This window comes from Hemicordylus capensis, chromosome 4 (genome assembly GCF_027244095.1).
Source record: "Hemicordylus capensis ecotype Gifberg chromosome 4, rHemCap1.1.pri, whole genome shotgun sequence".
Taxonomy (NCBI): domain Eukaryota; kingdom Metazoa; phylum Chordata; class Lepidosauria; order Squamata; family Cordylidae; genus Hemicordylus; species Hemicordylus capensis.
The window spans coordinates 247,180,395-247,204,441 of record NC_069660.1 but is presented as its reverse complement, the minus strand read 5'-3'; the positions used below and the strand labels follow the sequence as shown (position 1 = coordinate 247,204,441).

At 43.1% G+C, this 24,047-nt stretch overlaps 1 protein-coding gene across 9 annotated transcripts in view; it reads left to right on the top strand.

The window, feature by feature from the left end:
• ZNF521 (zinc finger protein 521) overlaps positions 1-24,047 on the top strand; it is a 438,900-nt gene that overhangs the window by 385,568 nt on the left and 29,285 nt on the right. For all 9 annotated transcript variants that reach the window (XM_053246829.1, XM_053246828.1, XM_053246827.1 and 6 more), the window contains one exon: positions 5,075-5,190. In XM_053246829.1, coding sequence (XP_053102804.1) covers positions 5,075-5,190 — 116 coding nt within the window. The remainder of the gene's footprint in view (positions 1-5,074; positions 5,191-24,047) is intronic.

The window sequence follows — 24,047 nt, the reverse complement described above, 5'->3', positions numbered from 1 at the left end:
CAAGTATGCCTGAGCACTCAGAGGAGCTTCAGCTCTGTGTTTCTTGACCACTCATGTCACATGACAAACCTCTTTGGAAAGTAAAGGACTTTCCAAAGTCCTCTCTGATATGCCATCAGAGGATGTTCTGCTATTCAAGTTAAAAGAACAAAAATGCACTAGGATATGCATGCTCTTGAGCATGCTTAAAATAGCTCACTGGTTCATGGACCTTGTGTTTTCCCTAAGGAATGTTGATGACATCAGTTTGGTGAAGGAGTCACTGACTATTCATGACTACTCAAACATAAGGTGTGAAGCAGCTATAGCTCATTGACAGAGCACCTGCGTTGCATGCAGAAAGCTGTGGGTTCAATCCCTGGTATCTCCAAGTAGGACCTGGAAAGACACCCATCTGAAACACTGGAGAGTTGCTATCAGTCAGTGTAGAAAGTACAGAGCTAGATGGTCCAAGAATCTGACTCAGTATCAGACTCTTCTCAGACTCAGTATCAGACAGGAATATCATATGACTGACATTGGTTGGTCTAGGATATTTATTTCCAAAGGCACTCCAGGTTTTGCTCCATTTAAACACTCACACACACACACAAACCTAGGGCTGATTCACATGTACATCCCTGGAATATTCCCATTCATTGGCTTGCTGCTGAAGCATGCTTGCCTCGCTCCTATTCTTCTGTTATTGGAGTAGAAGAGCCAGGTAATTTATACACTGGCTGAGTTCAGACAGCACGAAACCAGAGTTAAATGAGGCAGAGGTTGGAACTCCAGTACGTCTAAACACATGAAACTGCGGTTTCATAGCAAAAGCGACAAACACTCTGAATTGAACCTTTGGTTTGCACAAAGGTTCGCTGCCAATACCTCCAGTTTGTCTGCCGAAGCATTATGTCCGACTCTGGACGCTGCCATAACCGCAGTTTGGCGCTGATTTTCAAACCGCAATCATAGAGGTGACAGCGCAGACCCACCCAGGGACATGACAGTTCTATGCCAGCAGCGCTTCTCACTGACCGCCTCTCAGAACCAGCCCTGCCTCCATCACCTATATAGTTATGGAGTTGCCGGCAACAGGGGCACCTCCACATTCCATTGCAGGCTTGTCATCCTCTCAAGAGGGGCATTTCCTCTTCCCACTCTGTCCCTTGCTTTCCCCACTCCTCCACAGACAGACACACACCAGGCAGGCCAGAAAAGGGATGGGATGACAGGACAGGCACAACGTGCTTTGCTCCCCAAGAAGGAAGTGACAGTGGTGTCTGTTCAGAAGCACAAACACTCCAGGTGGCTACATAAGCAGTGTACCCCATCACAGTGCCGGGAGGTGAAAACTTAGCAGTGGAGGGAGCGTACTCAGGGTCGAGTCCAAAAGATAGCCCCAAACAGGGATTATGAAGCAGCCAAATTCTATTCCCCCCCCCCCCCGCAGAATGTTTGGGGAAGGAGGGCCCAGCCCTTCCTCCCTGGGGAGGTTAATGGTCCCTAGTCTTACTCATTTGAAGAACCATCTGTGAGGAATAGCTCAAATTGACCAGGTGGCACTCTTTAGTGTGCTGTGAGTTTACCCCATTCTCCCATGGACTGCTCTCTCTAATCAGAGTGTCAGGCCATCGAGGCTTTGAATCAAGTCAGGATGCTCTACCTTGGTGAGTGCTGACATGGTCCTGGCGATTGCCACCAAGTAGCTGTCAGATCATGCCCCCTGCCAGCCCATACACCCATGTGGACATGTTCACCCTTGCCTGTGCCCTGAAACAGCGACCCCAGTGTCCCAGGGCAACTGGAAACTAGGGATCCCCTCTCCCACGTATCCTCATGCGGGCAGATCTGCATACGGCACAACACCGGACCAAACCCATGAATTTTGACTGGGCTTAAAGGTCCATTACAGTATCTCCCCCATCCACCCATATGGGCAGTCCATGGCACATGGAGTATCAAAATCTCCTTTGTGTGTTTGCAAGGCTCCACAGGGAATTGGGGGGGCGGCGGCCTGCAGAGATTCTGTTCTATGTTTTACCATGGAGATTTGGGGGACCCACATAGACCAGTGCCCTCAAAGCCGCATGGTCCTTCCCAGTAGACTGGCTCTCTCATAAGAGGGTGAGCCGGATGTTGGTTGGGTCTGCATGAATTACTTTGCCAAGGTTACCCCTTGCAACATAATCCCAGATTTCACTGGAACAGACCGCCCAGCATCCTTCCCCCTCCCTCGTCTACATATACCCTCCTAGGATGTCTTCATGTTCCCCTCTCTTTCCTAAGTAACAGAGAAATAGGACCGCCTGCCGCCCCTGCCAAGACCAACCAACCCCCCTCTGGAATCATACTTGTGCAGGACAATGTGGGTGCAGGGCTCTTTGGGAGGCAGTGGTGAAACCAGAAACCATGGCATTTACAGGGGTTAAAATGCCCTTTCCATGCTGTGGGCAGGCAGACCACTCCGGAAATGCACGATCTCACCCGGCATGCCTCTTCAAGATCATGGCCAATCACGGCCGCTCTGCTGACGTTCTGATGCTTTACCCACAGTTGGCTGTAGAGCTTGCTGGGATCAGCCTCAGCAGCAAGGAGGGGCTCTCCTCTCCTGGAACTGTTGGTTGGCAGGCCGCAATTTGATGATTCACTGTGACATGATTCACAACCCTCTGTGGCACGATTCACAACCCTCTGGTTAATGGTATCATGCTACATCTGAACTTTTCTTACTCCTACATCCTACTCCTAAATGCACATTGTTTCATCTTCTCACCCAGCTGCACTCCCCCAGTCTCTTCTCTTCCATCCCAAATCTGTTCCCCAGCATCATATTCTACACATAAACCACTTCTGTCTCCAACCTGAGGCAAGTGATGCTACAGCAATCAGGACTTTAAACCACTCCTCCCTGTCAGTCGTGACCTACAACTGTGAGAAACTCTGGGCCTTGACTGTTTATAGGCCTACTGACAAAAAGACAAACAAAATTGCTTGCCTTCCCCACTTAGTATGAGAGGAGACATACTGACATACTGGATGAAACATAACCTGTAACTGTTGTTGAAAATTAAACCATTTAAATGCTGCATACAGATCTTTTATTTTTAACAGCAATAATACTATTTAAAATTATACCCTGAGTCATGGTGCGTACATGAGGATTTGTTTTTCTAAAAGAGGAAAATCAGTGGCTTTCACAGCTTTGTATCAATGGGAAGCAATTCAGAATTTTTGTTCTCAGTCAAGACAAATTTATAAGAAAACATGACCCTTTAGTACCTTCATATTATTCCTTGTTCTTTGGCAGCTCTGTTCCCAATAAAATGCAAGCAGACGCCTCCAAAAGCAAATGAAAGTTAGCTTTTTCTTCTGTTGATTAGAGCTGTTGCTACCGATTACATCCCCATGTATGAGTTAAACACTTTTTTCTGGCATTACAGCAGTTACAGTGCAATCTTGTTCAAGTTTACTTGGAAGTAAGCCCCATTGTGTTCAATCGGCCTTACTCCCTGGAAAGCATGTTTAGGATTGTAGCCTTAGTTAATTTTCACTACATAAATTGCAGTAATCTCTCAGGCCATAGACAGTTTTGCCTTTGACTGTTTGCCTGTCAGGCATCTGTGTTCAATAATTCCTTCAGTCAAGCATTTCATTTGTATTTTGGTTTTTGCATTGATTGAACAGGACTTTTCCCTCTCTTCTATGTACACGTATGTACTGTGGTGATTTTCTTTTACTTCTTTATATGGCTTGTGATTCTAATAATTAAGTCCGGAGTGGATTTTTTTAAAAAAATACAGTGTATAAAATAGCATGTGAAAAGAAGCCCTGCTGATGGTTCTCAGGATGAATAAGTTCCATAACAACAGACAATAACAACAAGAAACAATAAGCCCTTAGTGTTTCAGCCAGTGGCCCTGTAAAATATTTTAAGAAGTATGTAGATAACTTCTATTCCGATCTGTAGAAAAACCCATTTTCTGTTTTTTTGCTGATGGGGTAAATAGACACAGCACATTAATCATAAACAATGATGTTTTATGAGTAATATGCTATTAAATTATTTCAGTGTGTAGAATATTAACGAGAACTGAAAATCACCAATATAAGTTTTATATGGAAAATGGAATCCAATCCTTTTTAAAGTAATGAGAAATGTGATTAAAATGTATGACTCACACGAACACAATTCTATTTTTGTTGTTGTTGGCATTCAATTAGAATTATTTTAATTATTAGGAGTAGAATCAAAGTTAAATGCCACCGTCTTTAATAAATCCTTTCCCTGCCTATACAGATTAATATTGTAGATGCAAACTTTTTTTAGGTCACAGTGCACCAGGCATCCATCAGAAGTCAGTGCTGCCAACCCAAACACTGCCTCTGGCATATGCAATTTAATTATTAATAGTATGTCTCCTAGGTAAACTGTTACACAGTCTTAGGGCCTTGTTTTGTAGTCATTAAAATTGAACATGTTTATATTATTGAAACCCTTGCATTCAGTGTGTACTCAGAGTTGATCTTAAAGTATCCAAAGAGAATTTACCTGCAGTTCTGTTTCACATTTATAGACATTGCCCCAATGTAGCTGTGGGATATAATTTTAACGGTAACACATTTAAATACAGAATTGTTTGTTAGATTTAACTTTGGGCAAATGCAGACAACAACAACATCCTTTGGCATCCATTGTTTCCAGATTTCTCAGCAGTGAGGAATCTTTTTGTAAAACATTGCTTTCTTTTGATTTTTAGTGCAGTGTGGTACAATCTGAAATTATAAGGGGTTTGGTGGTAGAAAGGACATATTCAAATGTTTTAGATTTAAATGTTATTTGATTATGTTTTTACCAGACATATAGCACAACCTTTTTACAAAGAAAAGAAAAGAAAATTAGAACTTGAATGTGTAGCTTAGCAATTGTGGCTGGTGCCTATTATAGCAACAGTATAATCAGAAATTATAGGGTTCTTGGATAATTGTACCCTTTGCAATTGCTGTGAGTTAATGAGGAAATGTTCACCAAAAAAGTCTTTCCGTGTATAAAAACAAAATAACAAAAAGTTCACTTTTCTTTTTAACGTTCCAGTGTTTGTTCAAGCAAACAAGTTGCAGCAACATATTTTTTCGGCCCATGGGCAAGAAGACAAGATCTATGACTGCACACAGTGCCCACAGAAGTTCTTCTTCCAAACAGAACTGCAGGTAATCTGCTCATTAAGAATGCTTGAATGTAGAGAGTGTAGCATATATTATTGACCAAAGGTGTCCAGTGTGTGGCCAGATTGCACTGTGAAGTGCAGTGGTACTTTCTAAGAAGGGAGACAAGGTATGGTGAACCAGAAGGATAAGCAGAAAGGCATTTGCAGGTAATCCACACGCATAGCTGTCCAAATGGCTTCAAGGAATGGTAGAGGAATGTCACAACCAGAACACCTGTCCACATGCTACAGACTTGAAGCAGACTGACAGATCTTTCAGTTCCCCCCTTTTCCTAGAAGTTGGACTAAGTAGAAGGCAAGAGTGTTGTAGAGCCATGATTTGTAGAACCATAAGCAGTAATGGCTTAAATGGTATAATATAATACATTAACCACAGAAGTTCTATTTGGTTTAAGTAGGATTGCTCTGGAACAGATAATTGTGATACAGCAATTACACTTGAAGTTACAAATGTTGATTTTTTACTTAGAATCTGGAATAAGAACCATTCATTTCAGGAGCTTTGAACTGATTTCAGGTAGATGCTCTGAATGTGTGCAGTATACAGAATTTGTTCAGATGTACACACAACCTGTGCTCTTAAAACTGCTGTGTTCCTTAGTAATAATTGTTTGGAATCCTTGGTCTTTGACACACACAGAAGTTGGAATGAGCCCTGGGACAAGATTTGTCCCCACCCACCCCGCCTTCCTCTAGAACATAAAAACAGCCCTACTGGATCAGGCCAAAAGCCTATCTAGTCCAGCATCCTGTTTCACACAGTGGCCTACCTGGTGCCTCTGAGAAGCCCACAGGCAAGAGCTGAAGGCATGCCCTCTCTCTTGCTGTTGCTCCCCTGCAACTGGTATTGAGAGGCATCTTGCCTCTGAGGCTGGAGGTGGCCTATCAGCAGACTACAGGTAGTAGCCATTGATAGACCTGTCCTCCATGAATTTGTCTAAGTCCTTTTTAAAGTCATCCAAACTAGTGGCCATCACCACATCCCATAGCAGAGAATTCCATAGTTTAATTATGCACTGTGTGAAAAAGTACTTCCTTCTGTTGGTCCTAAATTTCATGGCCTTCAGTATCGTGGGATGTTCTAGTATTGTGAGGGAGAGAGAGAGAAATTTATCTCTGTCTACTCTCTCCACTCTATGCATAATTTTATACACCTCTGTCATGTATCCCCATAGTCATCTCTTTTCCAAGCTAAAAAGCACCAGCCTTGCCTCATTAGTAAGGTGTTCCAGGCCCCTAATCATCTTGGTTGCCCTCTTTTGCACCTTTTCCCGTTCTACAATGTCCTTCTTAAGATATGGTGACCAGAACTGGACACAGTACTCCAAATGTAGCCACACCATAGATTTTTATAAGGGCATTGTAATATTAGCATTTTTTTAAATTTTCAATCCCCTTCCTAATGATCCTTAGCATGGAATTTGCCTTTTTCACAGCTGCCATTCACTGAGTCAACACTTTCAACGAGCTGTCCATCACAACCCCGAGATCTCTCCTGGACAGTCACTGACAGCTCAGACCCCATTAGTGTATATGTGAAGTTGGGGTTTTTTTGTCCCAATATGCATAACTACACTTGATAACATTGAATCACATTTGCCATTTTGTCACCCACTCCGTTTGCAGAGATCCTTGTGGAGCTCCTCACACTTTATTGTGGATTTCACTGCCCTAAATAGTACAGTGTCATCTGCAAATTTGGCCACTTCACTGCTTACCCCAACTAATAGATCATTTATAAACAAGTTAAAGAGCACTGGTCCCAGTACAGATCCCTGGGGGACCCCACTTCTTACTTCCCTCCATTGTGAAAACTATCCATTTATTCCTACCCTCTGTTTCCTACCCTTCAACCAGTTACCAATCCACAATTGAACCTATCCCCTTATCCCATGACTGCTAAGTTTATTCCAGAGCCTTTGGTGGGGAACTTTGTCAAAAGCTTTTTGTAAGTCTATGTATACTGTGTCCACTGGATCACCTTTATCCACATGCCTGTTGATGTTCTTAAAGGACTCCAAAAGGTTAGTGAGGCAAGACTTGCTCTTGCAGAAGCCATGCTGGTTCTCCTTCAGCAAGGCCTGTTCTTCTATATGTAACAATTTTTTCCTTAAGTATGCTTTCCATCAATTTATCCGATACAAGTTAAGCTCACTGGCCTCTCCTTCCCCATGTCTTTCAGGACTCTAAGGAATGTTGAAAAACAAAATAAAAATATTAATCAGAATGAACTTCAAAAATTGTACCTACAGGCAGCTCAGCACATGAGAAAAATGCACAGCAGGATGGGGGTGGGGGAGTCGGATCCCTGCCTCAGTCACAAGACATGACTGGATGAAAGCTTAGAAGGGGATGGGGAGAGAGGAGGCAGGGAAGGCAGCAGGTGGCCCCAATTCACTGGTGGCCCCCATGCATTTGTTCTCCCCTTGCTCAATAGTAGCTAATCCCCTGAACACTCTCTCCCACTCACACCGAGTCATTGTGTACCACAGTGTCAATTACTGTATTCTTTGCTTAGAAATAGTTGAAGGCTAAGAGAGGACAGCAGTATTTGGGAAGCAGAGACATACAAGGAATAATGTTTTAAACTGCCACATATAGGGCTGGGTTGCAACCCAAAGAAGTGAACTGTATTTTCAAAGGCCCAAGTCCACTGTAGTCGCAGGGCCTTGCACTGAACCTCTCCCCACACCAGTGGCATTTGAGAGGGAGGGAGGCCAGCTGAGGAGACAGAAGAACCCGATTCACCTGCTCATGCTCTGAATCTTCACGGAGGTATCTAATGGCCTGCACAGAGCCAAGCATCATTCACATCTGTGCAGATGTGGGGCATGAATGGTGTGAACCAGTATCTTAATTATAACCACCTCAGTCAGTCTCTTTCTTAATCTCTACTCATTGCTGGTAATGAAAAGGTACAGCCCACACTACCACAGTGAGCACGGCACTACCCTTATATAGATACAAGCCCCCTTCCTCATTTGAAACTTGGCAGAACTATCCACAGATCTCTGTTAACGACACTTTGCACATTACATGACAGCAAAATTGGATTTGCCATGCTACTACATGTAGAGTCAACAGGGAGATGCAATTGATCTCAACTTTCTGATGAGTGCACCTCAGTAAGACATTTGATTGCAAACATATATTAACTGCTTTATAATTTTAGGTGTAAATATAAAAAAAGGGATACACCTAAGAGGCATGATGCATGAAGAAGCAAGTAGGGTTGCCAGCATTATGTTGACCAAATATGGGGGTCAAGGAGAAGGATCCCAGGAGTGGTGCCATCTTGGGGGTGGGGCTTGGCCCCATGTGGGAACGTATAGAGGAGTTATTAGGAATAATGTATGGCGCACGGAGAAGCCCAACCTGACCTACAAAGCTGTTGAGGGGCTTCCTTCTCCCATCTTTGCTAGGAACAGTTCCCAAGCAGCAGTTACTCCCCCTGGGCCTCTTCCACTCACCCTCCACCTATGCACAGCTTTCATTCATTTGTTATTTCCTGTTCCCCTCCTGGCTGCCCACTTCAGGCTGCAATTCCTCTCAAGCCAATCTCAAACTCCAAGCACACTTCATGTCCATGGGCACCAAAGAGATCAGGGGGAAAGACATATGGCCTGCCTCTTGGATCCCATTTGAGCACCATGCAGTGAGAGGCAGCAGGAGGGTAAACAGAATGAAAGGAGCTGCTCTACTTCCCTCATGCTCAAGAGATCAGAAAAAGACACTCATCCCTGACTCCTGGTTCCCTTTTGAATTCTGTCCATTGAGGGGCAGGAACTGCTCTTTCTTCCTCATGTTTATGCCCCATATTGGACTGCGTGCAAGCGGGAACCGGAAGTCTTTGTTTATAATTTTATTCATCTCTTGGATCCTGGCGAATGTCTCTGTGTCTCTGGGAATGACCTCGGGAGGAGGAGAATGCAAGAAATCAAAGATGCAAAGATGAGGCATTCCTCTCCTCCTCCTTAAGGGCGGACCTGCTGCAACAGAGTGAAGCTGAGGAGGAGAAAGAGGGAAGAGGGCAGCCCAGATTGCTCTCCCACCTTTTTGCTGGTCCAGTTTAGACGCCACACAATGGAGGTGGCTGAGTCAAAATACGGGGGAAATTGTGTCCCGGATGGGATGACTATTTCCCCCCAGAATTATGGGGCATCCTGGGTAATCCAGGACGGTTTGGCAACCCTAGAAGCAAGCCTTTCTGATTCAGTATCCTGAGCTCAGTCCACATCAAAAACAAAATTTTCTGGAGTGGCAGACCCAAAAGCAAGCAACCCTTTTATTATCTAAATAGCAAGTGCAGAAAAGGCTAGAAAAGAATTTTTAAAAAGAATCATTGTTTTAATTATTCTGCCACAAATTTTTTCTCTTCACTCAGATAGGGATTGTCATAGCCTGAATATTCCTTGCAGAAATCTTAATGTCAGGCCTTAATCTCATCTGGCAGCCATTCTCTTGAACCTAGACAAAAGCTTTGTCTTTTGTTAAAAGCAGAATTTTTAAGTCCCCAGTGTTCTTTTGTAAATCTACATTCTGCTTTCATAGGGACACTGTAGGTCTCTAGAGAGAAACAAAATGGAAGCAGGTCTCTTCTTGCATGAAGTTAGAAGGATTTATTTGAAGAGGTCTCTGAATTGGTAGCACTTAGCAACTAAGGATTTGCCAAGAAGGGCTTTTTGTTACACCTGTTGAAAATGAAGAAAATTGCATAGGTAAAAATATTGAGCCATTTAACACTTTTTCAAAAGCATCCACTTATGTAATGCTGCAATCCTTTTTGTAAGATTAATGGCATTAGGAGACTTAACAGGTTGTAACTTATGCATTCATAAATCTAAATGCAGATATCCCAGATGGTAAAGGAACTTGTGACTCCAAGCACCTAAGATGTAAAGGTCAAATTATTTTTATCCAGATGAAAGAAATATTCTCCTACTAATAAAATCAAATAAAAAATCCAAGTCTACAATCCTTAACATACTTACCGTACTAGGAAATAAGCCCCACTGAACACAATCAAACTTACTTCTCACTAAACATGCCTAGGATTGTGCTGCACTGCTGATTACATCTATGAAATGTGATTGTTTGTGTCTTCTGTGCATCTTGTTTATGGTGAGGAGGCTTGCGGGGCGGGGGGTTGCTTATACTTTCTGGATTTCAGTTTTATTTCCTGCTTTATTACTGAAGTAGTTCTCAGTGTTTGGTTGATATTCCAAAGTGGTGTTCTATGTCCAGTCACTGATTGTTGCCTTGCATGAAGAAGGGTTGGAGCTTCCTCTGAGTAGACATCTTTGCAAAGTAAGGATGATCAAAGGAGGTGAAGGCTGAACATGCATTCTGATAGGGTTTCCACTGCAGCCTGAGACTTGCTATGAGTGTTGTACGAAGTTTTTCAAGTGATTATTATCTGATGAGTCATCATTGCTGAGTCATTACAATTGGGTTATTTTACAACCTGTGTAACACTTCCCAATCATTAGCTAATTGATTATCCCAGCCCTTTCAAGAGAAAGAAAACAAGCCCACAATTTTACAAAAAAAAGAAGGTAAGAACCGTTATGGCAAGGAAAAGAAAGCAAATTGTTTGAGGAAATGCTGTGGAATCTGGGTATATGTTTTGTGTAGATAAAATAAGTGGGCAGAGGGGGAGATTTTGACAGTTTTCTGAATAAGAGAAAGAACATTTGTTCAGCCTTTTCACGAAGGGTGGAAATTAGTAATGGCTTTAAACTGCAAAAAGATGGTGGGGGAAGCTAACCAGAGCAGCTGAGCAATATACCAAGCTATTTAGGGAAGTTGCATAATGTCTTGCCTTATAAGAAAGTGCCAGACAGACCTGTCAAGAATGATGCTTTAGAAGGCATAGGAGTATATTCTGTTTTACATGGGTGTCGCTACAATTGAATCAGGGGAGTGGGGGATGTCCCTGGACCTTTGAGTGGGGGGGCCTGCCAGCTGGGTGACAGCTTCCTCCTTGCTTTCCCCCTTGTGTTTGTCTTGAAGAGGAAGGTGGGGGAACGGAGGCCCATCTTCACTTTCTGTCCCAGGACCTGCTTCAACCTTGCCATGCCCCGCTGTTTTAGGATGGAAAGGGTTACACTGGATGACCCATTGGGTTTCTTTCAACTCTATAATGATTTTGCAGCAATATCACCGAAAGGGTTTTACTGATCTAACGTGCTACAGTTTTGAAGGCATCCAGGACACATGTTTGCTCCACAAAATACAAACAGAAGCTTTTAAGTTTTGCATACATTGGTATTTTTGAACACATCTTAGGGCTGCTCCCGAGGAGGTAAAGAGAAGTGTAGCTAAGACAAAACAGTCCAGGTTATTGAGTCACAATTACAGAAAGGGTCTCTCAGGAAACTCTGATCATGATGTCACAACAACCTTCATGGTAGCCCCAATTGAAACATACCAGTGGTCCTTTCATGGGATTACCAATCCAGTAATTTTAAGGGCTGCAGTCAACCACTGTCTGTTCTAGGTCAGCCAGAAGATTACATGGTTGGAATGACATTGCAAGAGTTTAATCAGCTCTAATGATGCGATTACTCAAGCTATTGAGTTGCCACTCCTTAAATGCAAGTGACCTCTTAGGGCAGAGGTCTCTTGCATTTAATTTCTCAGGAGAGGCTATGAGAAAGCATCCAGTCAAATTATGGTGGACGACACAGGGTCAACAGTACCATCCTGAATATCATCTCTGTGATGATTCATAAATAACATAAAGTGAGAAAACATTCTAAACCTTAAACTGAAGCATTCAATTTAAATTTTCAAGGATATTTTCACAAAGAAAAATGGGTAAGAAGTGTTTTTAAATGAAGTAAAGGATTATATTTGACATTTCTAGATCCCCGGAGTCACTGAGAAGAGGGGGAACAGCCACTGGTTTTCAGGCCCTGAAGGCCAACTGTGATTATTCATTGAATAAGGAATATCTTATCTGTTCTTCTTCTTTGAAAGGAAATCTACCTGAAATCCAATTAACATCAGTCAGCTTTAGGCCAACATTTTCATATATAATAGCTTAAACGTTCAGAGATCTTAAGCACTAGAAGCTGCTACTTAAAATAGAAAGAGAGGCACAGTATTCAGTGCATGTGAAAATTAGGCCATAAGCGCCTCAGTTTAGGAGCCAACACAATATCAGAAACTTTCATCAAAATGCCCTACTCTCAAGAAATTTCTGGATGCCACCATGTCCAGTGATATTTCAGCTAGGTGTAGAAAAATGACAATTTTAGTCATGTAGTAGGCAAACAGGATTTGGTGTTAGAAAATATTCTGAGAAACAGATTCATAGAGGTATTCCTAAGATTGCTGTTGAACTGATGCAAGTCCTCACTTTCACCAAGGCTCAATCATAGAACCCCGTTTCAATATCCTGTGGTCTGATCCTAATCCTGTCAGTTAATTAAAAAAAAAAATAGACAGACACGTCGCTGCCTTTGTTAAGCTTATTGAAGTGTCCTTCTGGCCCAGTATATATTCTCCAGTGTTTTCCAGACCTTCCATGAAGACCATAAGATGTGCCCCATGGTAATTAGATTATCTCAAGCTTGATATACATGTTAGACTGATAGATTTTTAATAAACGAAGTTTTTGAATATTGCCCAAAGTGTAAGGCCTTGAAGCCAATTGGGTATTCAGTCCTTTCAGACAGCCTCATTTCCAAGGTATCCCACTGTGAAACCGTTCTTACAAATGATAAAATGCATACATTACTCCTGAAGATAAACCACTGCCCAACCACATGTCTCTTTTGTTCTGAATATTGAACCTATCCCCACCCCATGTTTCTAACATGACTAGGGCATATCTAGGTTTAGGTTAATGGATCTGTCACCGTTTGGCTCTCTGAGTTTCTTAACAACCTTAACTCTGTGTTTTCTGATTCATAGAACTGGAATAATAACTCTAAGGGAGATACATGGAGAACTGGAAATCTACAACAGTACAGTTTGTTAACTCTAGTACACTTTTTGTTGCTGTACAAAAACAGCCTTATTGTCACATGACATGTGAAGGGCCTTAATTTTGGAGCACATTCCTATATTATCTGTGATACAAATAGAGTCTGGATAGACATCTCTTGGCCTGGATAGAGATGGTGTTAATTTTCTTAAAAGTTAAGAATATTATTTTTGTGTCTTATTGCTTCATTCTTGTGAGCAAAAACTCAAATTTGCAGAGTTTTAAAGACAATACTTTGGAATTTAAAGTGGGGTTTTTTCTTAGTCTCTGTTTACATAAAGGTGAGATTGCCAAGGACAGTTGAAGAGTAATTGTGATATTATCCCTCAGGGATGCCTGAAAACATCTGTATACAAAAGAGAGCTACTCTTTTCTTGGCAGACCATCTCCCCAAACAGTTAACTTTGCTTGTGTTTTGCTATAAGAGAGTTGCATCAAGACTTTGAAAAAAATATTGCAATCCTAAAAATGCTACTTTTCCATGTTTTGTTTTGTTTTAATATCAAAAGACAGTTGTAATGCCTAAGGAAAAAAATATTTTGAATTCCTTCCACTGTTCCTTAACTCCCCTGGGGATTAAAGGATTTTACAGCCATATTAGTCTTTCATAAGCTAATTCTTTTCTGAAAAAGAAACTTCCTGATCTGGAGTGTGTGAACCCAACCTTCTTTGATTGGCCTGTTCAAATGTAATCACTCCCAGTGGGTAGGTGGTTCATTAGTCCATGAATATTTATAGTCCCTTGCAAAATCCACTAGGCCTGATGTGGAACAGTCACATTTTTATTGTACCAAGGAGCATGTAAAGTGATTAAATAGGTTGGCTATGTCTTATACAAGGTTTCCACAGAGAAAACCTTGAGATATGTAATCACATATAGAGGCTGTTCTTACGAACAGCCAAGCCCAGACTTGGCTTCCCTTGAGAACCGCCAGGATCCCTGTGGTGCTGCGGCGCTAAACTCAGCTGTTAGTCGAGGTTAAGGGCTGGCTCCGGAGATCGTGTGACACTGAGCCAGGCACCTAGAGTGCCCGTCCCCTGGGGGAATCCCCCAGTGCACTGCGCTCAGAGCACTGTGTGCTGTGGGATTCACTCAGAGTGATCTGCCCTGCTTCACAGAGCAGGGTTGATCGTGTGGGAGCGCACTCCATGCTCCCACCAGTCAAAAAACGATCGTCTGGGGGGGGGAGGCTAGGTTTGGGAAGCCTTCCGCCCACCCGATTGGTCGTGTGCATGGCTCCATAGAGTGGCCCTTTCCCCCCTCCACGACTCTAGAGTTGCTTTAAACAGTTCCGTTGGATTTCACTTTACATAACATTAAACAAAGTTCAGTTCAATTTAATTCATATTAAATTGCAACCCAGACAAAATAGAGACGTTTCAAGGTATGCAACCATTAACAATTTCAGAGTCACTGTCCTTTGTGTGTTTTTTCTTTGATGCGTTTATTTGTTGTGTTTTGTTTGTAATGAGTATTAAAAATGTTTATATCCCACATTTCAACCCAATGGGGGCTCCCAAGGCAACTCACAACAAATTTAAAATACAATATCATAGAACAACAATAAAATGATAACCATAGCCATCAAAATCCTAAAAGCAACTGTGAGACTAAAAATTTAGGATAGAGTCAAGGTTTGGTGGAACAGAAAATTAATTGTCCACCAAAACACCTTTAAAGAAGGGAGGGAGTTTGCAGTCTGGGTGCTGCAACAGAGAAGGTCCTATCCTGTATGGACCTGCTGAATGGACCTGCACTGAGATGCAGAACGAGGTCTCCAGTGGCAAAAGCAATAAAGTAGCAGATCCCCCCACCCTTCTCATGTGAGAGAAGGGGGTCTTCAAATATCTTTGCCCTGAAACATTTAATAACCGATACTTTGAATTTTGAACTGTTCATCTTACTGGTTTTTTCGTTTTTAGAAATAACTGGTGAATGTGGATGAGTCCTTTTTTGGCATTGCGATTTAGTTAAGTTTATGAGATATGCTTTCTGATGTGTCTGTGTTTCACTGCTCAAATGTGCTGATGAAGTTTGGTATATTTCTGTACTTGTTTGTTATGCACATTTTTGGTTGTTGGAGAGAATTGTTAGAACCGCTTATACATGTACATTGCAACTTGTTTCTTGTGCCCTTGTGAGGAGCTCCAAAAGGATCTCTCCAAACTGGGTGAGTGGGCAACAAAATGGAAAATGCGGTTCAGTGTTGGCAAGTGTAAAGTGATGCACATTGGGACGAAAAAAACCCAACTTCAAGTGTACATTGATGGAGTCTGGGCTGTCGGTGACTGACCAGGAGAGGGATCTTGGGGTTTGTTGAAAGTGTCGACCCAATGTGCGCAGCTGTGAAAAAGGCCAATTCCATGCTAGAGATCATTAGGAAGGGGCTTGAAAATCAAACTGCTAATATTATCATGCCCTTATACAAAATTATGGTGTGGCCACACCTGAAGTACTGCATACAATTCTGGTCACCACACCTAAAAAAGGACATTGTAGAACTGGAAAAGGTGCCGAAGAGGGCAACCAAGATGATCAGGGGCCTAGAGCACCTTTCTTATGAGGCAAGGCTACAACACCTGAGGCTATTTAGTTTAGAAAAAAGATGACTGCAGGGAGACATGATAGAGGTCTATAAAATCATGCATGGTGTGGAGAAAGTTGATAATTTTTTCTCCCTCTCGCATAACACTAGAACCAGGAGTCATCCCATGAAATTGATTGCCAGGAAATCTAGGACCAACAAACGGAAGTACTTTTTCACACAACTCATAATCAACTTGAGGAATTCTCTGCCACATGATGTGGTGACAGCCAGTAACCTGGATGGCTGTAAGAGGAGTTTGGATAACTTCATGGAGGAGAGGTCTATCAACGGCTACTAGTCGGAGGGCTATAGGCCACCTCCAGCCTCAGAGGCAGGATGCCTCTTGAGTATCAGTTGCAGGGGAGTAACAGCAGGAGAGGGAGCATGCCCTCAACTCCAGCCTGTAGGCTCCCAGTGGCATCTGGTGGGCCACTGTGTGAAATAGGATGCTGGACTAGATGGGTCTTGGGCCTGATCCAGCAGGGCTGTTCTTATGTTATGTTAACTTTGATTGATTGTTCAGTTTTTATATCGCTTTTCATAAAACATCCGAAGGTTAAAATACAATACAAATACAAATACAATACAAAGGTTAAAATACAATACAACTCCATAAAAATCAAATTTAAAACTTTAAAATTAGTTAAACAATAAAGCCATAAAAACACCACCAACAATCTTTTAAAAGTATGGTAAGAAAGCATTATTATCCCCATATTGCTTCTGAAAGGAAGTGGCTTGGCTTAGGAAACATCCTAGTTCGTAGCGCAGAATAAACATTAAGCATAAACAAGTGTATGCACAGTGTCCATGATATATGGGCTTCATTCCTCCAGTCATTAAATCTAACCAATTTTCTACAAATGTATACAGGGTGTTTATGTTGTCTGCTCTCACCTGTTCTTACATAGTTTTTTTAATTTATTCATAATAGTACAAACTTAATCATTTGGTTTCCTATCCCTTGTAATTGAAATTTCCATTCTTTGGGCAGAAGTTGTTCTGGCTGAAGTAACTATATAGGCAATGAGCTCTCAGTATTTGCAAATAAAGTATAGGTAACACTCAGCAAGGTCCTAATTTAAGTTTTAGCACAATTATTTCTCTTACGGGTTTCCTAATCTTCTTTGGGGAAAACAGATAATTCTACCACTTGTGGGAAAGGTTGCTGCCTTCTTTTTGGCATGTTCAGTGTTTGGGGCTATATGTTGTAATTTCATGTCGTTTCTAGTCAGCTGATAAGACCTGACTTACCACTGATTTAGTGCATAATGAGAAATGGCTGCAATGTTTTCATATATATTCCACACATCAAAAGGATTAGGCTTCTCCAAATTTTGTGATCACTTTATCTGTTCAGTCTCACAATGATAATTTAGCAACAACTTATTTATTCATTTATCATATGTTTATACCACCTGATATGTCTATCTCTAGGCGATGTACAAAGTTTAAAACAAGTTTTAAAAAGTAAAAAAAGATGAATTAAAATTAATTAAATTGCATTAATTAAATTAAAAAATTCCACAAAACACAATAAAAACAGTTGCATAAAACAAAACCTCAAAACGGTGGTACAGATGCTGGTAACCTTTAGGATGGATTACGGCAATGCACTCTATGTGGGGCTGCCTTTGTATGCAGTCCGGAAACAGATAATTCTATGTAGTCCGGAAACAGATAATTCAATTGGTTCAGAATGCAGTGGCCAGGTTGGTCTATGGATCATCTAGGAGAAACCATATTACTCCTTTGATGAAAGAACTACAGTGTCTGTCGATATGTTTCTTGGCAAAATACAGGGTGCTGGTTATCCTCTCTAATAAAACGCTTGGTGTCCGTCCGTGGACGGACACCAAGCGTGCATTCGTGCCTCCCTGGCCTGTTTTGGACATGCGCGAAGCACATGCCCAGAACAGAGCCAGGGGGAGACGACCGCCAGCACCCGGCGGCCATCTTGGGCGGCCAGAAGCGGCCGCCCCGAAGAAGCTGGGTATGCGTCGGCGGGGGAAACTGGCCGAGGCGGCGGCAGAGCCGACGCTTCGGCCAGAGGACGCGGCGCGGCCGAGGCCTGGCCGCGCCACTGAAGCCGGGCGGGGGGACGAGGCGGCGGGGGAAGCCGAGTGATGTGGCGGTGGAGCCGCCGCCAAGGCCTGGCGGCACCGCCAGAGCCAGGAGGAAGGGAGAATGTGGGGCCCGGCCCGGCCGCGGAGGCCGGCCGCGGCCCAGCTGGAGACGGCCCGGCCAGAGACTGGGTCGCGGGGGGGGGAGAGGTGGCGGCGGGCCCGGCCCGGCCGCGGAGGCCACAGGCGGGGCGCCTGGGAGACCTTGGCCCCCTTGCCCGGCCCCAAGATTGCCACTACCCTGGCCCAACATGTCCCCCAGCGATCGCTCTCCCGCCCTCCCAGCTGCCCGACTTCCCCTTCCCCTTCCCCACCCCCCCCCAAAGGATTAAGGGCCTCCGCGGCTGCCGCCACAGCCGAAAACCGCCCTCCCAGCTGCTCGAGCCCTCCTTACCCGAATCAGCCCGCAGCAGTCGGGCGAAGTGAAAGCATGTTTTGCAAAGGTGAAGAGAGGTGCTCGCGAATAGAGCTCCTCTCTGTGCTAAGCCTCTTCCCGAACTGGTGCTTGGGCCGCGAAGGACGCCTATTGCGTCATTTACGTCCATAGCAGCAGTTCGGGCAGTGGCTTAGCACAGAGAGGAGCTCTATTGGCCAAATCACCTCTCCCAGTACATTAATGGAAGTTTCTTCAGTTTGCACAATGATGCCTTAGGACAACCTTTTACGTTTTAATGTATGTGTGCAGGAAAACACTTCCTTAACACCCTTAATCTTATTAATTGTGCTTTTCAGTTGATTAGTTTGTTCACAAAAATTCATTTCATAAAACTGAGTGTGTATTAACACCCTATCATGCCAGTTACTGTTCTAACTTCCATAACGTGATGTAAAGATACACTCAAGTTTCCTTGTACACACCTGACTGTTATCTGTACAAGGAAACTCCGTACTAATTATTCCAAATAAAATAAATGTTGGTGAAATATCTGTTGTGTATTTGAGGAATAGCTTCATTGTCTTGTTAGAATAAATTAACATTGCACCTTGAAGGCTAAATTGAAAAAGAATTCAGACTACTCAATATCAGCAGATTGGCTCTGTAACTGTATATGCAATCAACCTACGCCTGCCAGTCAGCATTCACATAATACCAATTAGTTACCCCTTCACAAATGTTAACCATGCTTTTGTTCACACAGAGTGAGTGAACAGTGGTGAAGTAATGAGCCTTTCCCCCTTCTTTTAAAGAGCATTAGATAGAGAGGCGAAAAATACTCTAATTTATTTAATCTGGGATGAAAGATACTGATTAACATAGGAATGAAATGCCTCCATAAGCATGCACTGGAATAGTAGTAAATCCACCCTTTTTGTAATTCTTTAAACACTCTGATAATGTGAACAGAAGTGGGATTAAAGGAAACTAATCTTAATTGGATGATTTTTAAAATGCGGGTTCAGAGTATTGTATATATTCTGGACTAATTAATTTGAAATAAATAACTTTCTGAGTACAACCTTCATTCTTGGGAATAGGATAAATATGCATAGCAAAACAAGATGAGTGGGGTGGAATTAAGCTTTCAGTTTGGATGGGTATCATTTCTCCAGCAGCTTGGTTCAGTTTTCTGAATTGACCGCCATTGAACTCCTTTGTAATGCAGTCTCTATTGGTGAGTGACTTTTCTATGCTCAGCATGAGGTGCCACCTCGTCATTCTAGAATTTGTCCCTCCCTTCAATTTCCCTGCTGTTAAGAGACTAGGAGCTGACCTTACATTATCTTTCATCTGGCCAGAGTTTACAACAAATGGCCATCTCTGAGTCTGTCATTACTGTGGTGTTTGAAGCATTTGGGATTGAGGTATCTATTGAAGAGTTTTATAACCAGTGCTCCCCCCTCCCCCTTTCCCACCATTCTTGATTCACCTACAGTTTGTAAAGGGGAGGGTGATGACATTGAAACATGGATTTTCCCATTCAGGAGCTGTAGCTTCAACCCTATTACCTCTCCTGGCACAGCTGCTAACTTCTGAATTGGCCCAAGCCTGCTGTAGTAAGAATGACTGAAGTACCATAGCTGTGTATATTAAGTCTTTCCCATGTTACAAAGGTGAAAAGTAAACACAGCACAGCTTCTTTTCCATTTGCTTTTTCATTCCCAGAGCTTGTTTCACTCTAATGACTCTGTTTAAAGTGTAAGTGAGGTCTTTCATGGGTCTCACTGACTTACTTCAAGATGTCATTCTTGCTTCCTAAACTCCTTGCAGTTATACCTAGTGTTTGAGATGCTAGAAAAACAGCCAGACTGATCACAGTCAGTGAGAATATAGGCTCCTAGCTTCCTGCCACCTCCACTAGTTTGAAGGAAGTCCATTGAAAGCCATGAATACTTCAGAGGCAGGAAAGTGTGTCCAACTGGGGCTCAAAAACAGTGGCAGTGCTGTGCCAAGCAGCAGCCTGACAATTAGGTATATTGCTTGGAGATATATTATAAGCAATATTAGGTATATTGCTTGGCAACTTCAGAACCTCTTCACAAGTTCTTGTTTGGATCTTCAGCAATGAGACATGTCCTGGCAGGGTTATAATTAAGTCAGTGTCCCTGTGAGTTTCTACTACCTCAACAGCTACAATTATTCCTTCCTTCTGAGAAAATGGGACTCAGTAGAGGTAGCAGCAATAGTGCGGGACTAAAACCTAGTGAGTTACGATGCTGAAACTGGACAGCACTGATGTATTAGATCACCACACTTCTAGTTCCTGTTTGCCTCTTCCCCGAAATGAAGTGGGCTCAGGTAGAGTAGATAAGCTGCCAGCTTCCACAATTCTTCACTGCCCCATTTCGCTTCCAGATGTTCTGCACTTGATGAATATCAGAACTCAAGGACAACTGTGGTGCACTCACTCTTAACAGAAAGGGACAGCACTGTGGTACCATTATTACTGTACGGCAAGTCAGCTGGTTCAAACCTTGCTGCTGCACCATTGATCTGCCTCCATCAGCAGACAAAAGTAGCATTTCTGCAGTTTGGAAGAAATGAAGGGCTTCCTTTCCAGTTTTGATAACTGAGTTCGACCATTACTCCCTCTAGGTGAATATTCTCTACTTGAAACAGCTCTCCAGGGTTTCAGCCAGAAATGTTTCCCAGCCCTACCTAGAGATAACAGGGATTGTACCTTGAACCTTCTGCTTATACTCAAGGGTGGAGCCACCATTGGGCGAACGAGTTCAAAGAACCCGGGCCATCACCAATCAGGGGCCGTGAGCGCGGCCTTAGAAACGGCCCCTGCATCTGACATCAGACGTGGGGCGTTATTTCGGTTCCAAAAGGGGCCGTGCGGCCCCGTTTGGAGCCGAAATGGGCCTGCATTGCATTGGATTCTCCTTGACTTAAAGGCAGGGAGAGCCGCTCCTGGTCTCGCTGCCAACGCAGCGGAGCCGATCAGTCCCCCTCCCAAACAGGGCCACACAGCCCCGTTTAGGAGAGAGATCAGCCTGTGCTGCATTGGCAGCGTTGCCGGAACATCTCTTCCCGCTCTGGCCCACGCTGCCCAATGCAGCGCGGGCCGATCTCCTTTCCAAACGGAGCCATGTGGCCCCATTTGGAAGGGAGACCATGCCACCGCATCTGACATCAGACACAGTGGCGTGGCTAGCAGGGCAGCATCTGACATCAGACGTGGGGGGGCAGGGGGCCGCAGCAGCCGCCACACACGGGCCATCGCCAGCCTCGCTCCACTCCTGCCTGTACTGCATATATGTGCTTTACTGCAAGGTATAAGTGTATTTCCAAGTCATATCTGAGTAGCAGTAGGATCTAGTCTTTGTTTGAGACCAAGAGCTTGGTGTCTGCCTGTCTGTCCCGCATTGGTCATTCTTGCCTGCTTGTCCTACTTTCTTTTTATTATTTTGACTCTCTTTGCTTTTGTTCTATCCCTCTTTGGGAAGACTTCATGTTTTAGTTATTTCTTTGGCTTTTTGCTGTTATTGTTCTTTTTATCTGCTTTCTTTTTCTTTTATTTCTGTTGCAAAAGAAAGAAGTCAAAACAAAGAGCAACAGATTTACTGTGGGGCACATCCTCACACGAATCCTGCAATAACGTGTGCTTCCAGCAGGGATACCTTGCCCTACCTAGAGGCAGGGACTTCTCCCAGTAGCCAGTATAATACCTCATGGATTAGAGCTGGTCTTGTGGTAGCAAGCATGACTTGTCCCCTTAGCTAAGCAGGGTCCACTCTGGTGGCATATGAAAGAGAAACTAGAAGTGTGAGCACTGTAAGATATTCCCCTTAGAGGATGGAGCCGCTCTGGGAAGAGCAGATGGTACCAAGTTCCCTCCCTGGCTTCTCCAAGATAGGGCTGAGAGAGAGTCCTGACTGCAACCTTGGAGAAGCCACTGCCAGTCTGTGAAGACAATATTGAGCTAGATAGACCAATGGCCTGACTCAGTATATGGCAGCTTCCTATGTTCTTCCTTATACTGCAGTATTAGACTCCTGGACATGTGTGGATAAAATCAAAGCACTTCCTGCAATAAATGGCAGAATGGTGCAGCTCTCGATTCTCTTTCTAGAGCTGCTGCTGTCCCCAACAAACACTACTCCTGTTTTACCATCTGCAAAACGGGAATAATGATTAGTAACGACATTCTTGCACTGCCATAGCACACAAGGCACTGTATGTTTTTAGAATTATAAAGCATAATTACTAAGGCTAACATGGATCAGGGAGGAGAAAGAAGAGCATAAATCTAAGTACTGATCATCAGCCCCGTAACCTAAGAGAAAAGCAACATTCCCATAACACACTGATGCATTGTTCTATATGGCTATTTCAGACTCCATTTTCACAGGGTGACTGCTGTGCATCTGGAGAAAAGATATTTTGAGGGCTATTGGCAGAGTTTGCTAGAGCAAGTTATTTCCAGAGCTGAGCCTCTATTTTAAGAGAAACTCACATTTGTATCCTTTATTGTGATATTTGGCGGCAAGTCTACAGCTAGTAACAGTCTCTGCCCTGCAGCTATGAAGGAGCAAGACTCCATTGTTGGAGAGAGAGTGGTGCTCTGTGTAAAAACCTGAGATGTGGAAGGCAAGATGAATCGCGCTTAAAAGCAGTGCTCGCGGTGCTGTCATTTAGAACAGGGAACACTGAAGCTTTAAACGAAAGTGAAAGGCAGGATAAACATCCCCTTTAAAAGTGGTAAAATCCTTAAACTGCCTACAACAACAAATCTTCCCCATTGATGACTTCGCTGAGGGCAAGACAATTTGGCAGAGGATGCCACTCCTTGGGGAGGAGATGCACAGAATCTTCAAAAAAAAATGTAAATAGAGTCTTCTTAAAAAAAAAAAACCACCAAAAAAACACAAAACTATATGGCTAGTACTATATGAAATAGCATGTCCTAGAAACTCCATAAAGCAGAAAGCTTTGCTTTGCTCTGCTCTATTTTCAAATCATTTTATTCAAAGCTTTAAGACACTTATCTCTGCTTATACATTTTAAAAGGCTAACATAAAGGACTATGTGGCAGATTTAGCATCTTTCCCATGTCCTGCTAAACAACAGACTCATTCCTTTATTTATTTATGAATTGAATGAGCGTCCAGCTTCTTCCTAAATAAAAAATAAAAAAATCCCACTCTAGTTTAGCATACATGTCAGAGCCTTGCTCTCCCTGCTGGTCAAGTTACTTGCATTTTACATTTTCTCACAACTGGGACATGGCCACTGCATCCTGTCACTGCTGAGTTGTGTTGAATTTTAAAGGAGCCCCACACAGAGCTGAGGATGGACAAATTTTCCACGTCATGACACTGCCTTATACTTGCACTTCAGGAAAGTCTCCATATTAGGCAATGCATAACAAACGATCCATCAGTGGCTATTTTACATCCCTGTGTCTATGTTTTATGTGTTTTTCCCCCCTAATATACCCAGTACTGTCTGATGCCAGGGAGGAATAGTGGTCCGAGGGACAGCAGGTTTTAGGTAGTTTTTAGGAAAGGGTTGTTTGGTTGAATTGAAAATCTGAATTTTGAGTTAGGCATCTGAGCAAGCTGAGATTTTTGCTGTGGGTCTCTTACATTTTTAGAAATGCTTTCCAAAGTTCCATTTCCTCCTAGATAGCTGCATGCTTACCTCTAAGCAGTGCACAAAGGTAATTTATTAGCGGTCAGCGAAAAATAA